Source organism: Oreochromis aureus, linkage group 18 (genome assembly GCF_013358895.1).
Source record: "Oreochromis aureus strain Israel breed Guangdong linkage group 18, ZZ_aureus, whole genome shotgun sequence".
NCBI classification, from domain to species: domain Eukaryota; kingdom Metazoa; phylum Chordata; class Actinopteri; order Cichliformes; family Cichlidae; genus Oreochromis; species Oreochromis aureus.
This window is the reverse complement of record NC_052959.1, coordinates 10,171,623-10,197,548: the sequence shown is the minus strand read 5'-3', so window position 1 is coordinate 10,197,548 and position 25,926 is coordinate 10,171,623. Positions and strand designations below refer to the sequence as shown.

At 42.7% G+C, this 25,926-nt stretch overlaps 3 protein-coding genes across 8 annotated transcripts; 2 read left to right on the top strand and 1 right to left on the bottom strand.

Moving 5' to 3' along the window:
* The first annotated feature begins 277 nt into the window (after positions 1–277).
* Positions 278–5,665, top strand: kcnmb2 (potassium large conductance calcium-activated channel, subfamily M, beta member 2). 2 transcript variants are annotated; one of them, XM_039602684.1, is made up of 6 exons: positions 278–401; positions 2,539–2,633; positions 2,992–3,129; positions 3,259–3,429; positions 3,706–3,901; positions 4,125–5,665. In XM_039602684.1, exons 3-6 carry the CDS (start codon positions 3,071–3,073, stop codon positions 4,407–4,409), a joined length of 711 nt encoding a protein of 236 aa, XP_039458618.1. In that variant the 5' UTR covers positions 278–401; positions 2,539–2,633; positions 2,992–3,070; the 3' UTR covers positions 4,410–5,665. The 2 variants fall into 2 exon arrangements, with proteins under 2 accessions (XP_039458618.1, XP_031595909.1); XM_031740049.2 differs by lacking the exons at positions 278–401; positions 2,539–2,633 and adding an exon at positions 2,812–2,878.
* A 174-nt stretch (positions 5,666–5,839) lies between these two features.
* LOC116320408 (phosphatidylinositol 4,5-bisphosphate 3-kinase catalytic subunit alpha isoform) lies at positions 5,840–20,649 on the top strand. Of its 2 annotated transcripts, XM_031740014.2 has the most exons (21): positions 5,840–6,212; positions 7,035–7,450; positions 7,594–7,803; positions 7,899–8,149; positions 8,520–8,765; positions 8,993–9,078; positions 9,177–9,282; positions 10,653–10,805; positions 11,209–11,343; positions 11,885–12,009; positions 12,611–12,692; positions 13,227–13,391; positions 13,517–13,620; positions 13,848–14,019; positions 15,010–15,116; positions 15,405–15,526; positions 15,874–15,952; positions 16,164–16,334; positions 16,480–16,597; positions 16,709–16,860; positions 17,673–17,943. In XM_031740014.2, exons 2-21 carry the CDS (start codon positions 7,099–7,101, stop codon positions 17,941–17,943), a joined length of 3,207 nt encoding a protein of 1,068 aa, XP_031595874.1. In that variant the 5' UTR covers positions 5,840–6,212; positions 7,035–7,098. The 2 variants fall into 2 exon arrangements, with proteins under 2 accessions (XP_031595874.1, XP_039458106.1); XM_039602172.1 differs by lacking the exon at positions 5,840–6,212 and having other exon boundaries at positions 7,099–7,450; positions 17,673–20,649.
* Positions 20,648–25,860, bottom strand: LOC116320437 (calcium-activated potassium channel subunit beta-3). Of its 4 annotated transcripts, none has more exons than XM_039602177.1 (4): positions 25,794–25,860; positions 24,483–24,754; positions 23,587–23,770; positions 20,648–23,054 (listed from the first exon to the last, which is right to left on the bottom strand). In XM_039602177.1, the coding sequence occupies exons 1-4, from the start codon at positions 25,800–25,802 to the stop codon at positions 22,686–22,688; spliced, it is 834 nt and encodes a 277-aa protein (XP_039458111.1). In that variant the 5' UTR covers positions 25,803–25,860; the 3' UTR covers positions 20,648–22,685. The 4 variants fall into 4 exon arrangements, with proteins under 4 accessions (XP_039458111.1, XP_039458110.1, XP_039458109.1 ...); XM_039602176.1 differs by lacking the exon at positions 25,794–25,860 and adding an exon at positions 24,975–25,188 and having other exon boundaries at positions 24,483–24,788; XM_039602175.1 differs by lacking the exon at positions 25,794–25,860 and having other exon boundaries at positions 24,483–25,187.
* Between the last annotated feature and the right edge of the window lie 66 nt (positions 25,861–25,926).

Sequence of the window (25,926 nt, the reverse complement as noted above, 5' to 3'; positions counted from 1 at the left end):
TGTCTGTCTCTGTGTGTTAGCCATGTAACAGAGTGGTGACCTCTCCAGGGTGTAGCCTGCCCCTGAACTGGATAAAGGAATGTAAATGGATGGATCCTGTACATATGTACAACATAAGGCCAGAAGCATTTGAAGTAACTGCTGCGCGCAAACATAGTAACAGGCCCAGTCAGAGGTCTGATCATCGTGCTGCCCAACTCATTTTAAGGCATTGTAAAGGGAACTCAAATTACTGACCCAGGTATGACAGGCATCCTGTTCACTTGGGGGTAAGAGTTTAAATAAGAGGTAGCCAGCTGCTGTCCCCAGGAGCCTGGGCAGCATTTGGAAGAGCTTCTGCTGACAGTTGTACACCAAAGACTGGATTATCACAACAAGCCCCCCACCACGCGTGACAAAAGGTAGGACTTTACAGAATTCACATGTTATCGCTGCGGTTTCAATTCAGCATAAGCTAATTCAAAAGCTGGGGCTTACTTCACTTCGACTGTGAAAAGAAAGAGATTATTACGGACACCGGGGGAGAAACACAGGCCATGTGTGCTTAAAAAAGAACCGGCACACAGCGGAAGGCTGACATTTAGCACAAAACGGAGGATACAAAAGAGTTTGAATCTTTTACAGATCTGGTGCATGTGCCATTTATTTCTAAGCGATCAGATTTAGATGTAGTGCATTGACCTGTTGAATGGAGCACACTGTGATTTTCCTCCTTGAGTGGCCTAATGAATCATACGTTTTTTACTCAGCGCTGCAACCTGCACAACTGCTGCAATAATAAATAGCTGATTTAGTTAACATGCAGCTCACTTTCCCCTGCATATTATACAGGATTACTCTGTGGCCCTCGGTAAAGGGCTTTGTTATACTGTTCCTACGTGGGCTGCTGGGGGCAGGACCAGCACTGGGACACATGATGGGAAAGCAATAATCACTGGAAGGACAACGTGAACGTACCTTTATTGTCATTTTGTGCCATTCCACACGTCTTCACTGCCTCCGTTTTGTGCACCTTTGCAATCTTTCTAAATCTCTTTTTTCTCATTTTTTCTTTTTTTTTGTCACTTGTGTTTCTTTTTTGTGGCTCTACAATTACGTGAGCTCCCACGTGCCATCTCACTATCATTCAGTCTCGCTCACGCTCACAAGATTGAAGCGAGGCAGCTGGATGAAACATGAACTAAGGACACACCCGTGAAAACATGAGGGGACGCTGGCTGATCGTATCGGTCTCTGGCTCAGGATGTTCATTAAAATGATAACAGGAAAGTGTGAACAATACATTCCTGCTGCTGTAAGCATTTCCACACCAGCACTCGGTGCTGGAAAATCTCTTCAAGCATGCAAAAACTGTCACCCTGCAGAGCTTTGTGGGGTTGGACGGTATGCAGACTAAGTAGACTTTAAAAAAATAAGCAGAGACATGAAGAAATTCGTGTTTTTCGAAACTGACAACAGGCTCTTTGAACCTCTAACACTATTTCACTGCAGTTTGAGTTATTTCATATAAATAGTACACTTCCACACATCTCTAGAAATGTATTTGAGTTAACATCACTTTTAAATAAACCTCATCAGCTGCATTTTTGGTTAGCCTCACTTATCAGCGAGAACAGTCGAGGCCCATTCCTTATAGGCTGTTGTGCTGCCAAAGTAAATCAAACCTGCACTGAGCACAAGGCTCGGCTGCCAACACGTTTACAGCTTTCAAAGCCTTTAAAATGTTTTGCTTGACAGTTAAGTAGATACATGGAGTTAGGGGGTCTCTCTCTGAAAGTGTGTGTGCGGGTGTCCACGTTTAGCTGAAATCAATACAGTTACGCGCCCAGCTCGAGGCCCTCGAGGGGCAACGGCCGGTGCGCGCTTTTACGGAGGAGGGTGGGAGGGCGGCTGGATAAAAGTAATAAGACACAGCGTAAAATTTGTGTGAGTGACTCCCTTTGTTGTGGGGATGCATGCAAATTCGTGTGGAGTGTTTGGAGAGAAGCGCATTTTGTTGATAACATTAATGGTTTCCTTCAGATGTCTTGTGTCACACTGGAGCTGTCTCTCAGCTACATTTCCCCTAAGCAGCTGGGAATGTGATACAACAAGGAAATTACTCATCTAAGAGGAACTTGCTGGCTTGTTTTCTAACTATTCTGGTCCCAGCATTCTGGCAGGGTTGTTATCCCCTCACAAACAAAAAAGAAAAAAAAAAGAAAGAAAAGAAAGAGGCCCTGTTTATTCTGCTTCCATTTTAAGCCTTGAATGAAGCTAATGTTTTCTTTGGAGGGCTGTTGGGGGTAAATAGAAGCTTTTTCTAAATAAATTCCAGCCTGTGGAGGAACTGATTTTTGATTTTCAAATAAAAGCAGCGACAATATGGGAAATTCACCCCAAGTTACAGTGTGCACATGCGGTCTTAATAGTGTTTTAAGAACTTAAAGATGACCAATTACTCCTAATGTCTCAGGTGCTTATTCAATTACATGAAAGCTAATGGTATTATAGAAGCTGTACGTACAGTGGCATTGAATGCTGTATGTTTTCTTGCAGTGGTGGGACCTGTGGAGAAGGCCCATGCAAGGTGTTGCTCTTGTGCCTCAACAGGAGCCAATGACTTTGTGTTGACAGTGTTCAGAAAACAGCCGGTAGGTTATCTTTTTTTCTTTTCACGTGTGCCACGTCAGCATTAACGCCTTTCATCAGTGGCAGTCCGTCATCTTGTAGAATTCTTTGTGTTCAAAATGAGTTGTTTACCTGGCGGGGCGTGCCATATCAAGGGTTCTTATGACCCCAGTGCAACATAATGAGGAACTGTTGTTCGAGGGCTATTTGAAGTAGTCTATACTTTATCCGGAACGTAGTGCGTTTTGACAGCTAATATGCACCAGAGGTAATGCGTGATTTGCGATTCTCACGTCTTACAAATCTCCCTTGGAACTACCGACTCGGGATTTGTGCTCTGTTTATGATCTTAAAAATAAAACCGGCTGTAATCTTTCACAGGTCTTTCCAGCAGCCTTTCCATTCTGCTTCATCAGACACAGGCGGACGTGCATCACCATCATTGTCGTCGCCAGGAAAGATGTTCTTTGTGGCAGGGGCCAGAAATACAGCAGGATCAGGAAGAGGAAATGAAAGGAGGTAACAGATTCTCATCACTTCAGGCTTGAAAAAGTATGAAATGTCAAGAGGACTTTGATTGCCAAAAGTATTTCAACTATACCTAAAAAAACCAAAACAACTTAACTCCTTCTCATTTTCCATCATCAGGACAATTTACCAGAAATTTCGAGAGGTAGATATATTGGACAAGAAGAAGACGGTGACCGCTCTGAAGCCCGGAGAAGATCGGGCCATTCTTCTGGGACTTGGGATGATCCTCTCTTCAGTCATGATGTACTTTGTCCTGGGTATCACCATATTGCGGTCCTATGCAGACAGGTACAGGCCTGTTAGTGTTTTGAGGAGGCGGCTCTGATATTTCTTTCAGAAACATGTTTTATTCATCAGATGTGCTTGTTGGCAAACTGTTTCTTTGCTCGTTCAAGCGGGAAAAATGCAAAAATGAATACTTTATGAAAGCAGATCTCCAGGAGCAGATTACACTTTCCAAACTGAGCTCGTTTCATAGCATAAGATCCCGAATGTTGTCTTTCTTTCCTCTTCTTCTTTTTTGTTGTTGTAATAAATTGGATCTTCATTTAAATGTCAACACAGCGTGTGGACAGAGGAGGGTGTGTGTATTGTTCTCAACTCCACGGTCACAGCAGACATGAACTGTTCCTACAGCTGTGGGTCAGACTGCTGGAGGATATCCAGATACCCTTGCCTGCAGGTCTATGTGAGCGTCAATAACACAGGCCATGTCAGCCGTTTATCTCACAATGAAGAGACCCATGATGCCAGCTCTGAAGTGAGTACGGTGCCAGAGAGAAAATACTGGGAATTACTGAACTGTTTCAAATGTTGACAATGGCTGTCAGATGTTGGCCCGGCGATAGATGCCCAATTCAGAAATGTCAGATAGCGTGTTGTGAAATAAAACAAAAGTAGCTCTGAGTGCCAAAAAACAAAAAAGTATGACTGGCTGATTGCCCTCTGGATGACCTCCGTGTCCCTCACTCCTGTCCTTGCAGTGTTTCTATGTGCCCAGGTGCCAGAAGGACAGCACAGCCATGCACGCCATGATTTTGAACATTTCCGAGCGACTGAAGGCGAACCAGCAGGTCCCGTGTTACTACGACCCCAGCGAGCAGCAGGAGATGACTCTCTTGATTCGCCTGTACGACCACAGCGCCATCTTCCACTCGCTGCTCTGGCCGTCCTGCATGCTCACAGGAGGGGCCCTAATCATCATGATGGTGAAGCTAACACAGTACCTCTCCAGACTGTGTGAAGAGATAGGGAAGCTCAAGAGGTGAAAAAATAAAAATAAACCAAGAAATTGGTGGTTTTGTGAGCGACGCACGACATAAAAGAATTGCTGGGAACCAAATGAATGTTTTGTGGCATCTCGCAAACTGTTCTCTTCAGCTGAGACATTCAGAGCAGCTGATTTTCACCTCAGAGCAAGTTTATAAATGTGAATGAACTGTCAGCTGTGTAATGGGCTGTTATGAAGAAAGATCTGAACGCAGTTTGGAAGATGTTAAAGCATCGTAAAAATGTCTGAGAGTACTTGTTTACAAGTGTTACATACCCGACGATAAAGAAACCATATTTAAACCGATGGAGAAAAACATTGCTGTCTGAGCAGAAGTGTCTGTGGCTGATGATGTCGCACAATGTGACAATGCTAGGAAAGCATTTTGATAAACATGTGCTGCTTATTCTTTTGTTCATCAGTTGTCCAGTTTCTTCAGATTTTTTAAGGCTACACTCCACAGCATGCCATGATATGTGAAGTTCTCAGCTAATAGTTTTTTTGTTGGCTGTACTGTTTTATGCCTGTCAAACTGTGTTTGACAACTAAAGACATGGGAGCAAATTATGTGTTTTTATGACAGACTGCTAGTACCAACATGGCAGCGCTGCCAAGTTGTCTGTTCTGTGGTGAATGATTCATAGATGTTATGTGGCCTAACAAACAAATAGAACATTGTTTTGAAAATGTTCATGTACAAGGACTGGACTGAAAACGAGTGAAAAATCAGAGACATCATGACACAGTGTACATGTGCACTGACTCAGCCTACCAGACTAAATAAATTGATTTCGTATTCCAGGATCACAATTTTTCTTGATCACATCTCTATAACAATTTTCTATTTGAAATCAGCATTACATCTTACATTGTGGTAGTTCGCTGGCAGTGTTTGGCTTGTAACTGTAACAAATGATCAATCCCTCAGCATTTTCTTATGGTAGAAAACAAATACAGATGCACCTCTGCTAAATGTTCACAGCTTTTTATAATGAAAGAGAACCTGATTTTTAAAACCTGCATCACAAACACAGGCAGCTGCCTGACTGGATATCCATATGCTTGAATATGACTTCTTCAATTATCAATTTTTCAAAGTTTTAAGCTGCTCACACTCTAATCACTCAGTAATGTTGGGTATTTAATCTATTCCTTTGCTCATTGAATATAGGATGCTTGTTTTACAGATACTCGAGGAATGTGTGGAAATATAATGCCCTGGGTGGAAGTGTACATATAAAATTAAATAAAATAGTGCTGCAATCGTACTTTGTAGGCTTGTTCACTTCGCGTTTCTATAAAGGGTTTGGCCTCTGCATGTGCAATCTAATAGCTTTTCTTTGGAGACATTTCATCTCCCATCGAAGAAAACAGCGAGCAGGCGGTTTCCCGTGAATTCCCCAGTCTTATCTCATGACAAACTCCTCCACCAGCTCGGTCAGTGTGGGAAGGCGGTCCGAGACGATGAGCCTGCTAGCAGCCCTCGAACAGGCTAGCTGTGTGGAGCTAGCGTGTTACCAAGCAGTGCAGTATATTTTCGGGACGGCACGATGAAGAACAACAAGAAGTGTCATAGACTTACTCCACTACAGAATATTGACAACCTTGGTGGAAGCTAGGGACGTGTTTCCTTCTGAAAAGCGGCACTGTCCCGACCGCCCGGTGTCAATCTTCGGATGGACTAAAGTAGCGCGGCTGCTTGGGAGTTCTCGAGCGGATGGAATTTACTCAGCTAGCCGCGGCTAATGATTGAGCAGTCCGACTAGCTTTACGGCTAACCGGTTGCCGTTAGCTGACACAGGTAGACCTAACATGTTATTTTTGTTGTTGTTTTGTTTTTCGCAGAGTGTTTGGTTTTACTGCTGATCGATAAAGCTATCCAGTTACTCACACAACACACTGTTCACTCGTACCCTTTAATTACATTAGGGCCAGCGTGAAAATAGCGTGTGCATGAGGAGAGGTCTTCATACTGTATATGATATTGATCTTCTTGGTGAACTTGGCTAGCGTGGCTAGCTAGCTCGTTAAAGAAACATTATCTAAAGTTAAACCACCAGACAGCAGTACACATCCAACCAGTCAATGTGTATGTAAAGGCTTAGCTGTGTTAGCCGTGATAAACCAATATGTGGGGAAATTTTGCTAGCTAACAAGTTTGTTTACATGATTCTCGGAGACCTTTTGAGTCCACAGCCCTGCATCAGTTCATTTCTGTCCACTTTAACTTGAGCTAATTCAACACCAGCTGACACATGTGGTCGATTTTGCGCATCTGATGAGTTGACAATTTTTGTTATCATTGGATTAGTTTGTAACGTCAAGTTGCTGGCATATGTTGTGCTGCCGCTCATGTGCTAACCGAACCAAAGAAACATCTGTTATATAAGTAGCACACAAATACTAAAGAGTGACACTACAGGTATTCTACAATTATTTTTGTTCGCAATTCTTCTAAAATTCTTCATAATCAGTTAAAGTTTGATGTGTCCAACTCCCTTGGATATAGTTATATTTTTGTATATCCTGTCACTGAGAAGCAGCTGCCATCACTGAAGTCAAATATTTACCACAGGCGTTTTGCAGAGCTTCTTATATAATTCTGCTTCTTTCTGTTTCTTAGTTGGTCGAAATTGCTCATCTGGTAATTACCGGGCTCAGAATAGAGAGGATCTGCTGGCGCAGCCATGGCTCCCAGACCATCATCGGGAGAACTATGGGGGATGCACTTGATGCCCCCCAGCATCCTAGTGGACTGCCTTCTGCCAAATGGCATGATTCTCACGTTGGAGTGCCTCCGGGAGGCCACACTTACTACAGTCAAGCATGAGCTTTTCAAAGAGGCCAGGAAGTACCCTCTCTACCATCTGCTGCAGGAGGAGAGCTCCTACATCTTTGTCAGTGTCACCCAGGAAGCAGAGCGGGAGGAGTTTTATGATGAGACCAGGAGGTTGTGTGATCTTAGGCTTTTCCAGGCCTTCCTCAAGGTTATTGAGCCAGTAGGCAACAGAGAAGAGAAAATTCTCAACAGAGAGATAGGTACAGTTCCTGACTTACTGTGCAGTTAAAAACAGCCCGTATTTATTTGGTTATACTGTGTGTTATATACACTGTATTGTGTTGTCGATGGCTCTCATTTTTAATACATAATAACAAAACGCAATTGCTTTTTTCCCTTTCAGGTTTTGCTATTGGTATGCCCATATGTGAGTTTGATTTGGTGAAAGACCCTGAGGTGCAGGACTTCAGAAGGAACATTTTAAATGTTTGCAAAGAAGCCGTGGACCTCAGAGACAGCAACGGACCCCACAGCAGAGCATTGTACGTCTACCCTCCCAATGTTGAATCCTCAGCAGAGCTTCCCAGGCACATCTATAGCAAGCTAGACAAAGGTGAGGCATTTTACTCCGAGGTGAGCAGCACTGTGCTGGAACTGTTTTGCCCATGCTTTTGCCCCCTGCTTGATCTGTTACTTTATTTCCCTCAGGTCAAATCATTGTGGTCATTTGGGTCATTGTTTCGCCCACCAATGACAAACAGAAGTACACCCTGAAGATCAATCATGATTATGTACCAGAGCAAGTGATTGCAGAAGCCATTCGGAAGAAGACGCGCAGCATGCTGCTCTCCCAGGAGCAGTTAAAGATGTGTGTGCAGGAGTATCAGGGAAAGTACATCCTCAAAGTCTGCGGCTGTGATGAGTACTTACTGGAGAAATACCCTCTGAGTCAGTACAAGGTAATCTAATTAAATCTTAGCTTAGCTGCAGCTGATTCTATTGTACTTAGAGGGGGAGAGACAGATCCACCTCACATCAAATTATCATCCAACACAAATGTGTTCGACACTTAGGGCATGAAATTAAATTTCTGAGGAAATGTTCGGCCAGTCAAGTGTGCACGTTCGAGAAAAGTCCCACACACATCACACAAGTACAAGTGCTGAGTGCGTCAGTTATTGCCGAGCTGCAATTATAAATTCTTGGAATTTACATTTTGATAGGCCCAGATGTGTACGAATGGCTTCAAAATGTCAAAATGACACGAGCAGCGTCAAAATGTCACAATCGCATCTACTTCAAAATGTCACTTCTATCTGTCCTCAACAGTACGTGCGCAGCTGTATCATGCTGGGAAGAATGCCTAACCTGATGCTAATGTCCAAAGACAGCCTGTATTCCCAACTGCCCATGGAGTTCTTCACCATGCCGTCATACGCAAGGCGAATATCCACAGCAACACCCTACATGAATGGGGAAACGGCCACCAAGAATCTGTGGACTATCAACGGAACGCTAAGGATTAAGATACTGTGCGCCACTTATGTCAATGTCAACATCAGAGACATTGACAAGGTACAACTGCAGTACATTGTTGTCATCTTGTTTTTCTTTAAAGCTCATCTGCGTTGTTTCTCATTTGAGTAAAATTCATTCTGACTGTAATATTCCATCTTAGTAGCTTGGAGATTATTAAAAGATGTTGCACAGCGTCTCGCCGTCTTTCTCAGTCAGAAATGTGCTGAAAGAAATCTTTATCGCTTAGATTACTTTATAAATCTTTTGCTTTGTTGCTGATCTAGATCTACGTCAGGACCGGGATATACCATGGTGGAGAGCAGCTGTGCGACAATGTCAACACTCTACGTGTGCCGTGCTCAAACCCCAGGTTGTGCATCAAAGTGTTTCGTACTCTAAGATTTTACTGAGCTTTGTGGCAACAATGTGACTGATTCGTATCTGTGGTTATGTTCTTGTTTATTGCAGGTGGAACGAGTGGCTGACTTACGACATGTACATTCCAGAAGTCCCTCGAGCTGCCCGACTCTGCCTCTCCATTTGCTCTGTCAAAGGAAGGAAGGGAGCTAAAGAGGTTAGCACTGAAATGTCAAAATTTTATATTAAAATCTTCAAGGTATTGTTGTAAAATTTGCATATTTAAAAAAAAAAAATCCCTAAATTTAATCAGTCATAGGTTGCGAAACTTTTGTCACGGCACAGTGAGTGAAGTTGGCCCTTATAATGGTCCTGTAGCCAAAGATGGTCATTGACAGTGAGGCATTGTTAGAAATTAAAGATCTTTCATCAACTGCTTCTAGGACCTGTGTTCATCAGTCAGCCGACTGGAATGCAACTACAACTCATGCCCCGATCTACTCGACACGGGCACTTGTTAAAAAACACAAACGGAATAGATGGAAGTAAAATGTGCCAAACAAAGTGTTTGGGATGCCAACCAAGAAAAAAATGTAGCTGATCTTTTAATATGACATGCTCTTTAACTATTATTATGTCTGTGCCAAGGAGGGTGCAGCAGAGAAAGAAATAGCGTAGATGTTGCGTTGGTGTGTCATAGCCTGTGATTCAGCAGGCATTGTCAATCACGCAACCACATGCATCGAACTCAACTGGTTTATTCTATCCGTGTCTCATCGTGTGACTTACAAGGTTTGAAAAATATCCGCAAAAATGGTCTTTGCTTCTCTCGAATCAAACCTTTAATATGGAGAGTGAATAACAGCCTAATATAAACCAATCAGTGCCACAGATGTTATCGAAACTGTTCTCAAAATTATTCTCTGCACCTCCATTGAATTTGGTGCAACAGAAATGAAGCACATTAATCTTAGCTATTGTACTTTTCTTGCACCATCTCATTAGCCACAGAGTGGTTGTTTTGTTTTTTTTCCCCTTCCGGGGTGAAAGAGGCCAAGATTTAACACCTTGTTGATTTTGGCCAACAAGTGTGTTTTAATATTACAGCAAGCACTCCTGGAGAAATTATTCTGTCAGAAATGTATCAAAAGCGCAAGTGGTGTATCTGCCCTACAGCCAAACAAACTAGCATGGTTTTAATTAAGAAGTCAATCAGTAATTGGCCCTTTTCCCAGCAGACCGGCAGCAGATGCGATTAAGTTTCATGGTGCGCGTGGTTTAAATGGATTTCCATACAGGAGCAGGGCAGGAGTTGGAGCTGTGCAGTCTGCCTACTGCAGCTCTTTTTTTTTCTCTTCCTGTGTTTTTTTTTTTAGTTAAAAACCATGTTTCTATTAACAGTTATGATCAGCCAAACCAATGACGCACATGTACTTTGGACATTTTATTATCGTCTTACCTGTTCTTACTTTATTATCACCAACTTCCCTGTTTGTTTTTATTCCACTGCACCTGTCTGCTCCGTATCCACCAGCTGTTGCCTTGCTGATGATTTTCACATGGATCCTTTTTACTTGTTTCCTGTAGGAGCACTGTCCCCTCGCCTGGGGTAACATTAACCTGTTTGACTACACCCACACACTAGTAGCAGGGAAGATGGCTCTCAACCTGTGGCCTGTCCCACATGGCCTGGAAGACCTGCTTAACCCTATCGGTGTCACGGGCTCCAACCCTAACAAGGCAAGTGGCAAAACTTTCTTCGCTGTTTGTACTTCCAATGTTTCTCTGCTCTGTATATACAAAAATGTTGATAATAGTAGCATTATATCTTTAATTTGCATAAACCCGAATGGATCAGGATGCAGTTTATAAACACTTGAGTTTTTGCCAGCATTTGAAGCTTTTCACATACACGCATTATGCATAATAATAACTTTTAAGCCCCGTGACCCAGTTATAGCAAAGCTGGCGACACCTTGTACAGTTTCAGTAATGCAGCAGCTGCTGCTTAAGCTGCTCGATTTAAGCAACCAAGCTCCTTATCCCAATTAATTAATTACTCATTGACACGGGCGCCTTAATTTGATTACAATAAACACCTTGAATGACCTTTTCCCCTCTTTACCGTTTTCTAAACATACAGGAAACCCCATGTCTGGAGCTGGAGTTTGACCATTACAGCTCCCCTGTCAAGTTTCCTGATATGTCTACCATTGAGGATCACGCAAACTGGAACATATCCAGAGAGCTTGGCTTTAATTACTGCCACACTGGTTTGGTAAGAGTAAAGATGTGTTTGTTGGTTTCTGTTTTGCTTTGCTGGTCAGATACATCAACACATTATCCGATGTGATTTTCGTTGAAGAGCTGCCACATCATAGTTCATGTGCACCCCACACAGAAAGTATGGGGGCCTATAAGGTTCATCTTTCTGTTAAACATGGGCGTTTCTAATAATGAGGTCATTTTCTCACCTCTTGGCTCTGTGATGTGATTGAGAGTGGATATCCCTAATAATGTCATCTCAGGGACTCAGTCAGGTACAGCCAATCAGAAGAGAGGTTTTCCTTAAAGGGAGAGGAGCTGAAACGGCTCGTTTTAGACAGAGGATGAACCAATGGGCTGCACCAAGGCTCAGTACAAGATAAACTTAGACTATTTTGAACTGTGAATCATGCAGAGTCACTATAGCAAATGTGACTGAAAATGTGGAGCTGGAAATGAGAATAATCATCCCGCTGTTATATGACAAGTGGCTCTAGACCCGACTCTGACCTCCTTGGTTTGTTTTGCTAAACTGTGTTATTTTGGTGTCATAGAGTAACAGACTGGCACGGGACAACCCCCTGACTGACAGCGACAATGAGCAGCTACGGCAAGTGTGTAACAGAGACCCACTTTCTGAAATCACTGAGCAGGAGAAGGACTTCCTGTGGAGACACAGGTAATGATGTGTGGTGGTATGCTTTTATAAAGGGCGTTTGAGGGTGTGCGCAGGATCTATAGCTTCTTTTCCACTAGTACCCACTCGGGTCGACTCGTCTTTACTCTGCTTCAGTCTTTTTCCATTACAATTGAATAGTGCCTAATGTGAGCGGGGTCGATGTGGCCGGCATCAGCGGTATGTAACACAAATGGAACACAACAATGAAAGATGTAGAGGAGATGGTACACCTGCTGCTCAGTGCATGGCTTTTTCTCAGACTCGGGGAGCACGCTTTTGTTTTTTGTGTAGCCATTGCCGGCTCTCACAGCGCCACTGTCCAGCTAATCAGTGGCATGCAGCCTGTTGATGTCACATTTTCACATTGACTCAGTTCTCATGGATCCCCAGAAGAGTAGGCACTAAAATACACCACCAGGGTAAAACCCTAAAGACTAAATCGAGCCAAGCCAAGTAGGTACTAGTGGAAAAGTGCTATATTTATGAACATAAAGACCTGGTTATCAGAGCTGCTAGATTTGTACCCAGAAATCTTTAATGCATTGGGGATGATCATGCAAAAAATTATGACTTATTTGTTTTGTTACCAATTTTATTTTAGACATGACTGCATCAATATGCCAGAGATCCTTCCCAAGATCCTCCTGGCTGTGAAGTGGAACTCCAGAGATGAGGTTGCACAGGTGAGTGCAGGGTTTCTACAGCTGACACACCTTGATATTACTTTTTACCAGTGATAGAACATGCTTACTCATGTTCTCGATCTGTTTTTGCACATGAGCCACAACGGTGACTTTGCTAGACATTACCCAGCAGGGCTCGATGCGAGAACCCAAATGTCATACTCAGATGGATTGAACTCGAGCAGTCTTCACCCTGCCAGCTCCCTAGTACAAAGTCTGTGTGATGTCAGATTGAGCCAGTGTGAGAATAGAGCAGGCAGGCTGGAGATTTCACGGGGAGTGAGTGAGTGTAATGTGTCCTGCCTCCTTCAGCAGCTACCTAGGGAACACTACACACCTAAATCTATAGAACTTTCCAGTGGTGAGAATACAAATCTGACACAGAGAATCTGTTGTCTGCAACATGTATGAAGGGGCAACTTCTCATAGTCCTTATACTTAAGTCTTCAAAGACAAAGTCTGTGAAAACAGCTGTGTATTACAGGGTTGTTTAAAATCTGTTTTCTGTATTTAGCTGCCCTTTTCTCATTTCAGATGTATTGCCTTCTAAAGGACTGGCCTGCTATCAAACCAGAACAAGCCATGGAGTTGTTGGATTGCAACTTCCCCGATCCTATGGTCAGAGAGTTTGCTGTGAAGTGCCTTGAGAAATACCTAACTGATGACAAACTCTCCCAATATCTCATTCAGCTGGTTCAGGTGTGTTTAGATCAAAATAAGCCGCGTGAGCCATTTTCATTCTGGCATGTTTTGCTGATGAGTCACATGTTTTGCTTGATGGACTGAAGGTATTTTCTATATTTTTCTCTGTGCCCGTGTCTTAGGTTCTGAAGTACGAGCAGTACCTTGATAACCCACTCGCACGGTTCCTGCTGAAAAAGGCGTTAACCAATCAGAGGATAGGACATTTCTTCTTCTGGCATTTAAAGTGAGTTTATTTAAAAGGATTTTCTTTCAGGAAGTTGGAAATGTTTGTAAGCGAAAGGTTAAAGTCTTGTTTTAGTGTTTGGCCTCGGGTACGGATGAATTTAAAAAACATACTTTGAAGATACCTCACATTGGTTTATGTTTTAGGATTTCCAGGGAGGCAGAGCGTTTTTTCTTTGGGACAGAACCTCTTAAATTTTTTTTCTTTCCTTGTTTTTATGCGTGAAGGTCAGAGATGCACAACAAGACAGTGAGCCAGCGGTTTGGTCTGCTCCTGGAGTCCTACTGCCGGGCCTGTGGCATGTATCTGAAGCACTTGAGCAGACAGGTGGAGGCCATGGAGAAGCTCATCAATCTCACTGACCTCCTCAAACAGGAGAAAAAAGATGAGGCTCAGAAGGTAATCTGACAGCTGGCAGCTGTTTTGAATGTGATCCACTGAATCGTTTGGTTTAATCTTGACAACATCTGGACCGGCCTGGCCGCAGGGACACCACATTAGAGTGCAGTGATAGAATTTGGAGCTTTGCTTTTTCTCTCTTTTTTTCCCTCTTAATTGCTCGCAGTAAAATATGTTTCAGCCACACTGGCATAAGATATTTCATTTTTTTTAAAAAGCTTTTCGTATTCACTCAGTGCATTATTTTTTTTTTTGCTTTTGGGTCTTTATGACATCAGTAAGAGTGAAAAACCTCAATCATCTCAGAAACACAGATAACAGAAGCCCCACCCACCTGCTGTTCCAATTTTCTGTTTGTGAGGAGAAGCCAATCAGAAGAAGGGATGCTGAACTTAATCAACAACCTCCTCGTTTAAGACTGAGGATGACCTGAGGGACTCCACAAAGGCTCAGCATGAAATAAACAAGGAATATTTTAAACTGTGACTCATGCAGAGCTAACCCAGAAGAGTCAAATGAAAATATTTCATTGAAATGAGAATAATCAGTCTCTTATCCTTATAGTACTAGTTCCAGGTAGATATGGAACCTAAGGTTGGTAGTCCTTAGTAGTTAGTGTACTTAATATATAGCTACAGGCTATAAGAATGTTTTGCTGCTAGTTAGTATGCCAGTCACAGTGGTTAGCTTAGATGGCTCAGCAGATGTGTTGGTCATGTAGTAAACCAGTATGAAATGCCCAGTGCCCATCCAATCTAAATCTAAATCTACCTGGTGCTTCTTAGATGGTTCAGCATGGCCACCAGAGGGTGTATGTCATTGCCTGAAAGCCCCCAGTGAAGGAGCATTACCTCATTGTGAGAGATTTTGCTGAAGAGTAGCAGCAGAAAGTTGACTTTGGTTGCTCCATATGCACTTAGGCCAGCCCGTTTCTCCAGTTGCTCAGCACCTGAGGAAACTAACTGTCACATTTGTTTAATCCCCTCTAAGGTTCAAATGAAGTTTCTGGTGGAGCAGATGAAAAGACCTGACTACATGGATGCACTGCAAAGCTTCACCTCTCCGCTGAATCCGGCACATCAGCTGGGAAACCTCCGGTACTTCAGCACTCTTATCTAACGCAGTCCTCTCAAATGGTTGGCATTTAATTTTTATTCCCCCTGCAGGTGATGCTTTCGCCCTCTCCTCTCTGAGGCTTTAAGTATTACCAGATGTAATAAAAGCTGAACAGTTTGTTCATACCAAGCACATTAGGACCATTATGAACTGTAGAGCTCCATTGCTGTGATGAGCACAACCATAATTACAGAGGGCTTTCCTCCTTTCTTTTTATATACATGTATGTGTATTTTTCCTGCTAAAACATATCCATGTCTTTACTTTAGCCTGGAGGAATGCAGGATGATGTCGTCAGCAAAGAGACCTCTGTGGCTTAACTGGGAAAACCCAGATATGATGTCGGAGCTGCTCTTTCAGAACAATGAAATCATCTTCAAAAATGGAGATGGTGAGTTCTGCCTCCACCTCCGCCTGTCTGTCCTCTCCTCAGCGCTCACACTCTCAGCACACACACACAGACCTGCCGAGCATGCGCACAGTTCAGCCTGCGCTGCGTCGTTTCATGCTACATAAATACAACTATAACTGCGCTCTTAACGCAGAAGTCAGAGGAGCAGTGCTCGTATTTGACCCCCGCTTCACGGCAGCAGCTTGTGCTTTTTCGCTGCAGCGTCTGTGACCAACGTGACTTTGAAAGCTCTGCTCCATAATGCATCATGGAGTTGATCAAAGCAGCTCAGCAGCTCATATTCACCTCACCGTTATCCACCTCCTTGTCTCTCTTTGCCTCTGCAGATCTGAGGCAGGACATGCTGACGCTACAGATCATTAGGATAATGGAGAACATCTGGCAGAACCAAGGCCTTGATCTCAGGTAGGCTCCTCACTTCGTCATGACAGCAGGGATGCAGGTACCCATTAACAGGCACCGGACCTTTCATGTTCTGCGAGCCATACTTGAATGCAGATGAGCTGGCAGACCCTGCCAGCCACCTCACGTCATTTAATATAAAGTCCATCAGTGCTGTCTTGATATATATTTTTTTTCGCCTTGCATCTCATGTTTTCTACGCTTCCTCTTCCAGGATGCTGCCCTATGGCTGTTTGTCTATCGGCGACTGCGTGGGTTTGATCGAGGTGGTGAGGAACTCTCACACCATCATGCAGATCCAGTGTAAAGGAGGCCTAAAGGGGGCGCTGCAGTTCAACAGCCACACTTTACATCAGTGGCTCAAGGATAAGAACAAGGGAGAGATGTGAGTGAGCTCAGTAGAGATGTTAATTAATGTTAATTATTAATGTCAAGCCTTTTTTCTTTCCTTTTCTACTTCCTTTGTGCCGACATCTGCATAGATTTCCCGAACTGCCTCAAATGATTTTGCTTTTGTTTTGACGTGTCAGGTACGACCAGGCCATCGATCTGTTCACACGGTCGTGCGCAGGCTACTGTGTAGCTACATTTATCCTGGGCATAGGGGATAGGCACAATAGCAACATCATGGTTAAAGATGACGGGCAGGTAATGATTAAAGCTGCTTCTCTTTCTGTGTTAAACTTCATCTCTATACTTTAGATTTTATCCTTTATTTATAATTTATAATTTAATGTGTCATATTTTCTGTGTTCACAGCTGTTCCACATAGACTTTGGTCACTTCCTTGACCACAAAAAGAAGAAGTTTGGGTACAAGAGGGAGCGCGTCCCCTTTGTGCTCACGCAGGACTTTTTGATTGTTATTAGCAAAGGAACGCAAGAGTGCACCAAAACGAGGGAGTTTGAAAGGTAATGCTTCACCCACAGTGACGCTGAAAGGATGGATGAGGTGCTTTTTTGAGTCATCTCTTAAATTCTTAAATTTTCTTCTTCTTAAATTTTTTTGTTACAACAAATGACTCCGCACAGCAACTAGTCTGTGTAAAAATAAAAATCTGAGGGTGTTAGGAGAGAAACGGAAGAAGTAAATGAATATAAATCAAATGGTAGGCAGCACAGGCTTGTAGCGAAGACAAAACAAAAGATCAGACAATCAAGTCGTGACAGATGTGGCCACTAGTGATCTTATTGTAAACACACACCAAAGGTTTTCTGTCATTGATGAGATCTGAGAGCACCGAAGTGACTGAAGAGTTTGTGAAACAAAGATCTGGAGCTCAGATTCTCATAAACTGTTTCCTGGAGGAATGACGCAAGCAGGTCAAATTTTCCATAGGAATTTTGGATCAGGTTTGTCATTTATCCAAGACGTGGAAATATATTTCATGTCATGTAGTCTAATCAAGCTGATGTCCGCAATATTGTTCTGACTTGGATGTCCCGAAAGAGATAAAGGGTCCATGTTCGAAGACTCTCCCAGTATCTTTTGCATCTCCTGCAAAAATGTCTAGCCAATGGGATTGAATTTTCGGACACAGCCAATCACAGTGTGTATAGGTTCCAATTGAGGTCTTGGACTTCAAACGTAAGAATGTTGATGATTTTTCTGTTGTCTTTTACTGCACACAGCGCTGGATTTAAAATAGCAGCAGCCTCATTTCAGTTACCAACCAAGGTTTTATTGCAGAACTTGACCCTGCTCGTTTTGCTTCCCTCGTCAGATTCCAGGAGATGTGCTACAAAGCGTACCTGGCAATCCGGCAGCACGCCAACCTCTTCATCAACCTCTTCTCCATGATGCTGGGCTCGGGAATGCCTGAGCTGCAGTCGTTCGACGACATCGCTTACATCAGGAAGACCCTGGCCCTGGACAAGTCGGAGCAGGAGGCCCTCGACTACTTCATGAAGCAGATGAACGACGCTCACCACGGCGGCTGGACTACCAAGATGGACTGGATCTTCCACACGATTCGCCAGCATGCCATGAACTGAGGAAAGAATGGTGGCAGCAGCAGGACACGAAGAACCACAAGAACAGTAAAAAATAAGCAAGTTGTTTCCCCTAACACACTAAGGCCTGGTGAATATTTCTGCCAGTGCTTGACTCTGAAACTTTGCCTGCCAGCGCGACTCAAAACGAGCACGCTCAGAAGAAATGCCTAAATGCTCCGTTCCTTACAGGTGTCTGAAATTTCTCTCCCTGCATTATGAACTTAAGAAGGTGGAGTTAAATTTCACCTGTTGTCTTCATAGGAGCTCAGCTAGCGTGGACCTGGACAGCATTGGCCTTTATGTGAACCAAGTATAGACAGGTTACATTTTCTCTATCTTTTTATTTTCAAAGCTTCTACAACCATCAACATTAAGAGAGGAACTTCATGAAGTGATACACGATGAGCACAGCTAGCTTTTTATAAAGAGAGATTGAAATCGAATTATTTCAACTACCTATTTTTGAACTGATGAAGGCGGGGCGGGGTGAAGATGGGGCTGTTGTTGCAGCCGGGCAGCTCACCTGCCAGGTACTCTCAGAATTTTCCAATAAGATTATGTAAACACTGAACAAACCTCAAAGTTTTTTGGGAAAAACCTCAACTAAGCATTTAACACTATTTGAAGAAATTGCAATGATGACCTATTTGTAACCTACCAGTGTACAAATCATGTCCTGTCATATAAGTGACTTTTTGTACAGCAGTATATCCATATACTTGTATGCATTTGGTGCACATATTCCTTTTTGAATCTATTCTCTACTGAGCCAAAGTACTACATACATAACTCCACTAGTCAGCAGTCTTATTGTTAAAAACAAACAAAAACCCCCAAATAATCACTACTATTCCAAGTCTTGTGTGTACTGTTAGCACTGATGTCTGCAGTATTTGTTTTTTCTTGTCTGTCAGTATTAGTTTGTGTCACATGTAGAGGCACAAATGTGTCATCTATTCAGTGCACATGGACCCGAGAAAAACTTTCTGATGACCAGCTGGTTAGGGTTTGTCTTTCTTTTTCTTTGTTTTTCTTTTGGGATGCACCAAAATATGAATTTGGCCGAAAGCTTTTTCCCCCCTCTTTTAGTTTGTTTTTGTATCGCCCCAGTTTGTTCCAGGAAAACAAAGTTTTTGTTCAATACGTTAGTTAGAAAAAACATTTTTTAAGGTCATCCTCATCACAGAGTCTCGGAACATTTAGCCAGCACCAAATTCATGTTGGACGACACATAAACGTCGATAAACGTCGGGCTCGATAACCGACCAATGTATCAGCGCATCCCTAGTTTTTCCCTGTTTGGTGGTTTTATTGTTGTTTAGCTAACACGGGCGGGAAACAAAGGATGTGTGGTGTTCATTTCGTGTGCTGTGCAGTTACTCTATGCAAGTCATGATCCTATAACATGTACTGTATACTGATGTCGGGCACAGAGGGAAGCGCATCTTCCCCCTGGCGTGCTCGCACAGAGAACCGTCGGTGGACTTTGTATAGAAAGTGCATGGAAGAAGGAAACAAAAAACTCACTAAGTTGCCATGTAACAGTATCGTCTACTTCCCAGCAGAAAGAGCTGTGCGAACCACCTCTGGACCCTGCCTTGTACTTGTCCTTGAGAAACTTTGGAGCTTCGGTCTAAGCCATGTGTTTAAAAAAACAAACAAAAAAAACAACTTTTTTGCTCTCCTTGCTCAATCACAGAGAGCAAAGAAAGAAAAGTTTCCGAAGTTATATTTTTGAAACCTTCCAAGTGTCTTCTTCCATATCTGTGATTGTTGCCCTGTGCGTGGAAGCGTGGCCGGCGTTATCGCCGCACAGACTCTCGTACGCAAGACGTCCATAAGTGTTGTAGCTTTACTAAAGTGATGCCTAACAGGGCGGTTTCCTGGAAACTTTAAGTCTGTTAAAGTAAGCGAAGTTTGAGCGAGGACTTAAAACTGCTCAGGAAACTGTGTCGACTGACATGCACGCGCTTCTGTACGGGATACAGAGCGGTGGGCCGGACCCGAACTGACAGAACTAACCCTCACATATACTTTATAGAAGACCTATCTAAACCACGCTCTTTCCCTTTGTACTGGTTTTGTTTCTCACACTGCATTATGCATGACTATCTACCTTTTTTTTTTTTTCTTTCAACCTGATGTTGTCTACTTGAATTTCATGTATAGAAATGACCTTGTTACTTGTTTGAGGTACAACAAAGTCACAGTGAAGTTAACAGATACTGATACAACATGTGCAAATGCTTTCCTTGAATAACTACAGAGGTAATATATTTTTGTATTTTTTAAATGTAAGCAATCTCATGAGTAACGGCTAACCAGGAAAAAGGCAAAAAAAAAAAAATGTAAAAAAAGGAGGAGGAGTCACATGTAACATTCACCATCCTCACGCAAAATCCAGCAAACAGCCTCTTGTCATCGAAAGGATGTGACTGAAGGACAAGGACTTGGTGCTGCAGTCGGAGTACCATTTTCACATCAAGTGGAGGGAATTTTTGCCCAGAGTGGAAGTCTCTAAGCACAACGCGTACAAAGAAACTACCCTGCATGTTTTAAAATGATCCAGACCCATGCTAGTTATCTTTCCACCTGTATATGTCATAAAAAAACACCTCAAATACTTGTTTTTAGTCATCCTCATATCACCGTGTCTGTATGCATTCATTTATTGTGCTGTTGAATAAAAGCATTTCTCCTCGTGAATAGGTCTGGCAGTTTATTTTACTTGTTTAAACATTTAGGTAATTTACAAGCCACTTTTCCATTGCCATGCTTACAAAATAAAACCCCAAAATAATATTTACACAGTGAGCCAAAGCTTTGAAGAGAAGTATTATAAAGGTTTTCATAGAAAAATACAAAAAATAAACTTATTAAAAGGGTCTGTGCAATATGGCACACTTGTGAAATGAGTCCCATTTACATTATCTAACGTTCATAACAGTCATTTTTTTTAAGTAGTCTTCAGGAATAGTTCTCCAGGCTTCTTGAAGGACATTCAAAGCGTATCTTTGGATGTTGACTGATTTTTGTCCTCTGTTAAGATGATCCCACACTGCTTCAGTAATGCTGAGGTCTGGGATCTAGGGAGCAGTAGTGTTACATTATGCATTTTTCTATGCATTGGCAGTGTGTTTGGGATCAATCATGCTGATCTGTTCTACAAATTTTGTTGATATCACCAACACCAGTGGCTGAAATGCTGCCCCAAACCATGACACAGCCTCCACCGTGTTTTACAGAAGGCTGCAGACACCCACTCTCTCCTCAACTCCTCCATACATACTGACAATGATTTTAACAAAAAATTTCCATTGCAACTGATTTTAAGTCCAGTCCTTTCATTAACAGAGGCATCTTAACACCCACCCTTCCACTTAGGTCATTTCTTATTAGGCTTCAGTGAACAGTAGTGCCACATGTATCTCTCAGGTCCTGTGTCAGATCTTTTCTGGATATTATCTCTTACAGACATGACTTTCAGATACGGTTCATCTGCTATAGATGGTTTTTTAAGGGCACACTGCACACCATGCTGAGTTAGGTCATGTTTTCTGCTACTGGCGCTTTGGGAATCACCTTGTTGGTGTAAAAATACTACTTGATGTTTGTCTCTGGTATTTTATACATCTTTCATAGAATTTTTCATCTAAGCAAATGGGTACAAGTTAACAAAGTGCCAAAAGATACAATTTAAAATTGTCTTTGTCAAGTTGTCTGTTGCATGTAGACACAACACTGGTTCATCCGTTGGGTTAGTTGCTTTTTTATGCTTGAATGATTCATAGGTCAGTGTTAAGTGGCTTAAAAACAAATACCAAACAAAGAAAAGAATCCTCTGGACATGTTCAGTTATTCAAGGATTGCACTGAAAATGAATGAAGAACAATAAGTGTCCAAAAAGGATACTGTGAAAAACCTTCAAAAAACCTGTAGATCTATCGCTCAAAAGCACTTTAAAAATAACAAGAGAGTCTGGATCCTTTGAAGTGAAATATAAGGACATGGGAAGTGGATTGAGAGTTTTACACAAAACTCCAAGATGAAAATTATTTTTAACCATGAATCATGCAAAGACATTCAAGCAGAGTCTGTTATTATTCTAAATATATTGTGTCCAGTACTCCCTCGCATATTATCATTGGACCAATAGAAACTCTCATCCAACTGTGACACATCACATCAATCTGTCATGAATTTCCTCACTTCTCTCAGGGTGCTAATAATCATCCCTCATAAACTGACTTATTAGCCAGCTTGCTATCTGGAAAACATTAAAAAGCATCAGTCAGCGACCCAGAGCCCAGGCTGGGTAAATCAGTGTTTGGATTACCAGGAGAGCATTGGAATGCTTCTCTCCTGTAAGTGATCCCCGGCCCGAGCAAGTTGGAGCGCTACCTGCTCGACACTTAACAAATATTGAATATATGCCTAATTAAACATGAGAGGTACTAATTGGTGCTGACTGAGTGTGAAACATCATGAATTGTGTGGCTGTTCAGGCAGACTTTGCTTCTTTCTGCCATCATTTGGACATCAGTGTCTATTTAATAACAGAGGAAGGCACTTTTTAATAAGAAGGAGGCGAAAACTGTATAGATTTTCAATTCTCACACTTCAGACCAACATTTTACTTTGACTAACCTTTTACAAATCAACACTAGATAACATTATGTACCAGTTAAAAGGCTTACAAAAATGGCATTTTTTGGCATATTACAGCTTAAGCTCTGGACATGTCATGAGGGAGACTGTGCGCTGGACCTACGGAGCAGCCTGTACAGTTTGCCCTGAGTGTATCTTGAAGTCAGCCGGCCCCCTGCAGCTTCGCTGATCACCTCTGTGGACAGATGGGCTAGACACTGAGTCAGTTTCACAAGGCCCACCAGCAGAGCTCCACCGCCCAGCAGTATACAGGGCCACAGCAGTGCAAATAGGACCATCTGCAAAGTGTACTTCCTGTGTAAGATGGCGTGGTTGGGGTACCTCGTCTGATCAGTTAAACATGCGGTGTTGTTCCCGAGCAGACTGTCCAGGCTGCTGTTCACTTTCTGGACTTGATCCTGAAGTGCTTTTCTGTCCATTTGGCATTTGGGCATGTAGAAACACTGAGAGAGAAAAAGAGAAGATTCAAGTGTAATTTTTTATCAAGTGACCTGCCCCTTACAGTTGGCAGGACTGATTGCAATCAGTGCGACAAGCTGCAAGGGTCTTTTTTTTGGTGTCTGTTAAAAAAAGCAAAGAAAATTTTCAAGCCTCCATTTTCTGCACCGGTGCCGAGAAATACTTCATAGCATCTCTCTGAATGGAGCAGAAGTGCGGTGTGAGAGCATCTCTTAATAATATCTACTGGCTTATTCACAAGGGCACAGGCATTAAAAGTGCTGCTGCTTTTCCATCCTGTCAGCTAGTTCAGCCTTCATCGCTTTCTCGCATGCGTTCCCAGGTCCATGCTTAGATGGATAATAAAACACCTGAGAATTAAAATTAAGAATTACTAAACAAAGTAATCTTACATGCTGTGCTATATAGATATAAAGACCTAATGTTCACATTTAATGCTCCAGAGCTGATGTCCTCCTCCCGGGCAGTTCATTTAACTAATCCTAAAACCTGGAATTTTGTGTTTTAAATCCACACCTCGGTCGCGAGGAGAACAGAATCCTCATTTAAGTGGAGCACGGCCTCCTCGGTGGAGCCATTGAAGTAAACCGTCACCGTCGCCTTGAGGCACGGCACTGTGCTCACACCTCTGCAGTCCACCCACTCCTCCAGTATCTCACTCTTCTGCAGCACGCAGCTGGCATTACCATCATCCCAGCCACTGGAAGACAACCAGCAGGGAAAGTTCAGAGAAGCCTTCAACCTTCAAACTTACAGAATTCACATGCACACCTCAATGGCACTAATTACAACAGCTGCATAAAGGATTGCCACTGCAATTTGTAGTAGCAAAATTAGTGTGGGATAGACTGACCCATCAACTTTTCCACAGGAGCAGGGTTCCTGCCCAAGTTTTTATAATTTCTTACTTCGTCTGTGTGGTTTAGTGCAATTAGCCAATATTTAGCACGTTAAGAGCTAAATTAAGATTCTGAACATGGACACTTTAGACTTGCTCAGCATCGTCTGTCATTGGTCTGTCGGTCATTGTCTACTGGAATAAAAATTCCATGCAGGAATACAGAGCATAAGCATCATCAGTGATTCCTGTTATACCGGCTTTGTTATTCTGACAGGAGATTATGTGACACAACTGATGGTGAATGCCAATAAAACTTCTATTGCAGGAGAATAGGGTGCAACAACAATCAAATGCCATGTGTTTTTAAGTGCCTTTTATCAGTTTGTTGCTGAGAAATCTTTCAAAATGACTAAGAAACCTCAGCAGAAGGAAAAATATACACCAGCTGTCACAGGGCAAGAGACAGGTCACCACTCTATCTCAGGACTAACACGCAGAGAGACAGGCAAGCATTCACACTCGCATTCACACCTAACACACGTCTTTGGACTGTCTGAGAAAACTGCAGCACCTGGAATCACCGACACAGACACGGGGAGAACAAGCCTTCAGTGAGGGGATGCACTTGTAACTGAGCCTGGAAACGTGACAACACTCCCGAGTGTACCTGTTAACAAAGGGTTTGATCACTGTGATGCCGACTACAAAGAACATGAGCACAGAGAAGGCCATCATGGTGCAGCCCAGCAGGATGGCGCGGTCCTCCCCGACGCTTGCACCTGGCACCTGGGTCCGAACCCCCTGCCCTCCGTGCCCGTCAGCTCCTCGGCTCCGATCGCGGTCCTGAGCCACCATAGTGTGGAAGAATTCCCCGTGTCTCACACACAGACACACACACACACACATACAGGGATTTAATTCAGAAGTGATTCAAACTTAAAATGATTTCATGTTTGGTTAGTTTTATACTCTTTAAAACAATAAATGACTTGCATACAAAATGTATTTAAAGTAATGTAAGTGATAAAAATGAAATGAAATAACAACAAAATGTAACCAATACTTAAAAAAATGAGCCATGCTAGCAGCCTTTGTAAGGCTGTGTTTGAAAACACGGGTGGTTTGAGCTAAACGCCACTTAGCATGGTAGCATGCCGCTTGCTAATTAGCAATGAACAGGAAGTGCAGCAGAGGCTCATGGGAAGGTCATTAGTTTAGGAACTAGCTTATTTAGCTAGACATGAACATTGCAAGAGAAAAACACTGCTGTTCCCATAAACAATAAATCAGTGATTACCCCAGAGGTCAAGCTGGAGGAATCATTTTAATTAGCCCAGTGTTGGGCCTTAGTATTGCCCTTAATCTCCATACTGGTTAGTTAGCTGCACCTGTTCACTGTTTGTTCATGCCTATCACACAGAAGCAAGCAATACATTTAGCCATTTAGCCAGACAAAATCCACAGAGCGGCAGTTCCCAAAATGCATTGCTGATGTCAGAAGTCAGAGAAGAATAGCCAGACTGCTTTGAGATAAAAAACAACAGTAACTCAAATAACCACTTGTTACAGCAAATGTATGCAGAAGATCAGGACAGGTTGAATCTTGAAGCAGATGTGTTACAGCAACAGCAGAAGACAACACTGGGTGCTGCTCCTGTCATCTAAGAGCAGGAAACTGAGGCTACATTTCACACAGGCTCATCAAAATTGGAAAACAGAAGACTGGGAAAATGTTGCCTGGTCTGATGAGATTTTTGCAGCAACATTTAGATGGTTGGATCAGAATTTGGTATAAATAACACAAAAGCGTGGATCTAGCCTGGCTTGTATCAACAGTTCAGGTTCATGGGATATTTTGTTAACACACAGTTTTGTTACTGACCACATCCATCCCTTTATGCCCAGAGTGTTCCCGTCTTCTGGTGGCTCCTTCTAGCAGGATAATGCACCGTGTCAGAAAACTCAAATCAGCTCAAACTGGTTTCTTGAGCATTACAGTGTACCTTTGGGATGCT